This window comes from Merops nubicus, unplaced genomic scaffold (assembly GCF_000691845.1).
Source record: "Merops nubicus isolate BGI_N331 unplaced genomic scaffold, ASM69184v1 scaffold39131, whole genome shotgun sequence".
In the NCBI taxonomy this organism is placed as follows: domain Eukaryota; kingdom Metazoa; phylum Chordata; class Aves; order Coraciiformes; family Meropidae; genus Merops; species Merops nubicus.
In genome coordinates, this window is record NW_008588347.1 from 8,421 (window position 1) to 13,636 (window position 5,216).

General features: G+C 59.7%; 1 protein-coding gene across 1 annotated transcript in view; it reads right to left on the minus strand.

The window, feature by feature from the left end:
- The window catches only part of ANXA6 (annexin A6), a 13,710-nt gene that overhangs the window by 8,250 nt on the left and 244 nt on the right, over positions 1 to 5,216 (minus strand). Inside the window, exons 2-12 of the mRNA XM_008949232.1 lie at positions 2,511 to 2,595; positions 2,144 to 2,238; positions 1,839 to 1,952; positions 1,665 to 1,755; positions 1,483 to 1,562; positions 1,350 to 1,406; positions 1,083 to 1,176; positions 904 to 999; positions 709 to 767; positions 314 to 436; positions 94 to 152 (exon numbers count right to left, since the gene is read on the minus strand). Coding sequence (XP_008947480.1) covers positions 94 to 152; positions 314 to 436; positions 709 to 767; positions 904 to 999; positions 1,083 to 1,176; positions 1,350 to 1,406; positions 1,483 to 1,562; positions 1,665 to 1,755; positions 1,839 to 1,952; positions 2,144 to 2,238; positions 2,511 to 2,595 — 953 coding nt within the window. The remainder of the gene's footprint in view (positions 1 to 93; positions 153 to 313; positions 437 to 708; positions 768 to 903; positions 1,000 to 1,082; positions 1,177 to 1,349; positions 1,407 to 1,482; positions 1,563 to 1,664; positions 1,756 to 1,838; positions 1,953 to 2,143; positions 2,239 to 2,510; positions 2,596 to 5,216) is intronic.

Genomic DNA, 5,216 nt, shown 5'->3' on the forward strand with positions numbered 1-5,216 from the left:
ACTGCTGGTCCAGGTGCTGCTCCACCAGGCTCTGACCCAGAGGTTTGTACCCAGCACCAAGGGGATGAAGAGGGACAAACAAGGTGGTCTTACTCGTCGTCCCCTCCACACAGCTTCAGAAGGGCCTTCTTGTACTCCCCAGAGGTGTCCTCCTGGAAAGACAGGAGGGAAGGTCAAGGTAGCATCATGGGATGGGTGTATGGAGAGGGATCTCCCTGAGCCTGGTCCTCAGAGGTGGCTGGGGAGGGGGCTCAGCCCTCCCACAGGTGCTGGCATCACGAGGGAGCAGTGACCAGGGACCCCCAGCACGTACCTTTATCATGTTGTAGAGGGATTTCTCATACTTGGTCCTGAACACCTCCCGGATGTCCAGCATGTCGATCTCGCTGCGGGACACCATGATGCGGATCAGCGTGTTGTCCCTCGTGCCCAGCCCCTGCAATGGAGGAGACCCCACATCAAGCCCAGGATGGCCAAGCAACCCTGCTCAGCCCATCACATTTGGGACCCTCTATCAGATTTCTACCCAGCCCTAGGTCGGAAGGAATATCTCCTTTGGAGGGAAGAGCAGAGACCCCAGGTCACATAGGTCTTCATGGACCTGTGTCACCCTGCCCTCCAGCAGCACCTCATGGCAAGGGCCACCTCCTCCAGCTGGCTCCCCATCGTGTTGAAGGGGACCCCCTGGAGAAGGGGTGACCCACTCACCTTCATGGCCTTGTAGAGCCTGTCAGCAAAATACTCTGCCGTGCTTCTGATGCACTTCACTGTGGGGGAATTGAGGCACGGTGAGGGACGCTGGCACAATGCAACCCTGACCCCACTGGCTCTTGCATTGAGCCCTCCCACCCCAGCAAGGCCAGCAGCATTTCCACAGCACTCCCCACGCAGGGGCTGACTTACCCACTGCCAGCATCAGCTTCTCAAAGTCACCAGAGAGCTCTGCTCGGATGCTCCTCTCGATCGGCTTCCCAGAAATCTTCAGGTACTCATCAAAAACTGTGGGATGAGAGTGAGATGATGCCTGGAGAAGCTGCTGAGATGCCTTCAAGCCCAGCCCTGAGCTTGCAGGAGATGCTCACCCAGGCGGAGGTGCTGCTTGCTTCGCCGGCCAAGGATGTAGATGAACTGAGCCTCGTCCGTGCCCCATTTCAGCTCACCAGCTTCCAGCAGGTCCTGGTGGGATGGGGAAGGTGGCAGAGCCCAAGTCAAGGTGCTGCTTATGTGGGGCTTTGCCCAAGCACAGGCACCTGTGCTGCCTTTCACAGGCCTAAGTCTGGATGGTCCCAGGGCCACCAGCCCCACCCCTGCCTGGGTGCCAGCTGTTCCAGTGACATGCCAAGCCTCACCTTGGCATCCTGCTCCACCAGGTCCTCACTCACCACGTCATCCTCCTCTCTGGCGCCCTGCAGGACACAGAGAGGCTCAGCCCTGCTGGGCACAGGCACCCACCACCCACAGACGCTGGACAGATGGACATACCTGAAGAAGGACAACGAGCATCTTCTTGAAGTGGCCAGACGTGTCCCCAATGATGTCAGCCTCCAGATCTCTCTCGTAGGCTGGTGGAAGAGGGAGAGGTGAGGGCCTGGAGAGCTGGATCCCCACACCTCTGCCCCTTGTCTGGGGACACAGGGCAGCCCCAGCCCTTCCCCAGCTCTCACCATCTTTGTAGGCAGCCACCAGGTCGTGGATCTCCTGGTTGGTGCGGGAGGCGAGGATCTCGATGAGGCACTTCTCATCCGTGCCAATGCCCTGCAGGCAGAGGGGCAGCCCCGTGAGCAGCAGGACCAGCCGGGGTGTCCTCAGAAGGGCCCCCCGGGGCTGCCCACCCTTACCCCGATGGCATCTTTGATCTCCTTGGCGTCGCTGTAGGGCGGGGGCCGCATCAGGCTCACGATCAGCCGCTCAAACTTCCCCGTCAGCTCGTACTTGAGGTCTGCAATGAGGTCCTGGTGGAGGAGGAGGACGAGGCTGGAGGACCCTTTGCTCCACAGCATCTCTGAGCAGGTCCAGGGAGCAGTGGGGTCCTGCATGGGCTGCTTGGTGGCAGCCACGCGCGCCCGCGTTCGGCGGGGGGGGCCACCCTGGGCCGCCGGTGTCTGCAGCGGGGCCGTGGACCATGGGCTGTTTCTGCTGTTACCTTCCCATACTGGGACTTGTAGGCTTGGCAGATCTCCACTCGCTGCTTGTTGCTTCTGGACGTGATGAGGTCGAGGATGGCCTCCTTGTCACTGCCTGCGAGGAGAGCCAGGAGTCACAGTTAGCCCCACGGCCCTGCTCAACCTGCCGTGCCCAAAGCTGCTTCCAGCTCAGGGCCAGGAGGAGCAGCAGAGCCGAGCTGGCTCCAGGGAGGAGAGGGGAGCCAGGAGAGGTCCTGGCATGGTGCTAAAGCAGACAGGCTGCTGGCAGGGCAGGCACTGCAGGATGCCCAGCCGTGCAAGGGTCAGCTGAAGGAATAGGGGACATCAGGGTAGCCTTGGAGTGACAGTCCAGAGGGGCAGCCGTACCAAATCCTTTCATGGCATTGTACAAGGCCTCTGCGTCCTGGCTGGCATCAAATCCTGGGAAGTCCTTCACCGACCCTCTGTAGACCTAGGGGAACGGAGGTGAGAAGGTGGAAGGGGAAGGAGCAGCCCCCAGTGGGATGGGGGAAGGAAGAGTTGAAGCTGAACAGGATTGGGGTGAGATCTGCTTTCGCTCAGGCTGCCTGAAGGCAAAGCTCAGCTTGTTCTTCATGGTTGTTCCCTTTCCTGTTTGCTCTCCCTGCTGTACAAACTGTTTGTGTGCCAGGTCACTGGAGCACACAACCTTCCCCCTCTTCCCCCATCTGTTTGCTGCTTGTGCCCAGTGCAAGGGCTGGATACAACCCTCCCCACCACACCAGCAAGAGCCGGTGGTTTGACGGGAGGTTTCTTGAGCACATTGGAGTTCCCAGCACCATCTAGGAGGGTTCATCAAAAAAAGAGGAGACCCCATGGGAGGGATGGACACCTCGAGCACAGGGAAAGGCATGGAAGGACCAAGGTGATCCCCCTGCAATACAGCTGGGCCAAAGTGTTATGGAAGGTGGACTGGGAGTGATGAAGGAAGTAATCTCCCTACAGCCTGTTGTGATCAGGGAAACCCTCCGGATGCTGAGGATGCCCAAGCTCTGCATGGCCTCCAAGAGAGGAGATACATTTACAGGCACAAAATCATCATGGGCTGCTGAGCAGAAAGCATCGAGAAGTGCCAGAGCTGCCAACAGCTTCTCTGGCCCCAGCACATACTCCTGCAGGGCTCAGGCTGGCCTGAGGGGTCAGACCAGAGATCCTGGATACAGGGAAACACTTTCCTGGGAGCCTGAGAAACCCTTGGGGTTGGCATGATCCACTTCTGCCCGCTCCTCTGCACCTCTAGGCTGCACAACAGGGAGCCCAAGAGTGACAGCCCCAAATGGCCAGAATTCACCCCAGGGAGCCTGGAGCTGGACTCTGAGTGAGATCAGCACAAACCCTGGGTGGAAGCAGATGTGAAACCAGCCCAGCCACACGTAAGGAACTGGAATGTATCCCTGCTGGAGGCACAGAGTGGGAAGAGCTGAACTGCAGCATTTCCTTAGGGGTCTCACTGGGGAGCTCTGGGCATCCTCCCTTGGCTCTGCTCGTGCCATGTGCCAGCTGGGTCCGTACACCTCCCTAGGATCACTTGCCTGGGATCTGCTCCCGGCTTATTTGAGATCTTCAGGAGCTGTCAAAAGCCCAGGGCTGTTGCCAGCATGGGCATCTAAAGCCAACATGCCTCCCAAGAAGATGGGCAGCAGGCAGCACTAGCATCCCTGATCCAGTGAGTGCCTCCAGGAGTCAATCCAAGGGATGGACCTGGGGCAGCCCCATACCCACTGCTCCCCCAGGCCCCATCCCAATGCCATGACACAACAGCTCCACTGAGCATCTCAGCCAGCACCTTCAGAAAGAAACCAGCCTCTGTGCTCCTATTTTCCAGAGAGAAACCAGTCCAAACTGCACCCATCCCACAGGCCCTCTTGGGAGGAGCTGCTGGCACCGGTGTCCCATGTGGCAGGGACCTGGTCAGGCAAGAGGAGACGCTGCCCTTCGAGGGAGCTGGTCAGGCACGGGGACAGATCGTATTGCAGGCGATTCATCAGGAGAGCTGGATTTAGCCCCTGCTTCCCGGCAGCTCCCAGACTCTCCTGGCTCAGGGCAAGGTGCTGCCCACACATATGCCTCACAGAGATGTAAATAAGTTGGAAAAGGAGGTGCCCGGAGGCAGCAGGACACACCAGAGTGGCTGGAGGCTGCTGGGGTTGCGTGGGTGGTGATGGGGAGACCAGATGGGTCTCAATGCAGAGGAGGAGTGGGGCTGTGTTCCTGCCTGCTGAGCCATCGAGGCACGAGCTGCCTGCCTTGCCACAGTGCTGCCATGGTGGGGACAAGGGAAACTGAGGCAGGAACTCAGCGCTGTGCATTGCCCCATGATCCCTGCGCCCTCATGGGAACGAGCTCCAGAAACACCACTCGGGGTGGAAACAGCGTCCTGACTGCTGCACCCTCCTCACACCCCCGTCCTTTCCATCCTCAGCTTCAGCTGCCGGGCCCCTGCCTCCCCTCCTCCAGCCTCTGAGTCATCCCAGCCCGCCTGGGACCTCCCAGCTAAAAATAAGCCAGGCTGGGGCTGGAAGGCTGGAAGCAAAATTCCTAGCGTGGCTTCGCTCTCTCCCACCACATAGCTGCTCAGGGTCCTGGACCCCACAGGGGTGATACTCACCTGTGCTGTGCCTCAGTTTCCCCACCCAGAGGCAACCACCTTGGCTGGGCAGGAAGCCACCCGTAGTTTGGCTTGGGGCAATGACTATTTGATTTCTGAAGGGAATGGGAAGGGAGCCCTGCCCAGAGCAGCGGAGGAGGGAGGCTGTGGCCTTGGACTCCAGCCCCGCCGAGCACGCTGCAGGCAGGCTGTGCCCACCACACCAAGATGTTTTCCTGGCTTCAAGGGAGCAGCTGCTCACCCAGCTGCCACTCCACACCAGTCCCAGCCAGGCGTGGGACAAAGCCAGGCTGGGCGGGAGAGGCCAAAGTGGGGCTGCACGCCTTGCTGGAAAGAAATTCCTCCTGAGCCTGCTGCAAAAGCCCAAATCCCCAGTGCCAGCATCTCTTCCCTGCTCTCCCCACAGCCCTGCTTCTCTTTCTTATCCCACTGTGGCCCCCAAAAGA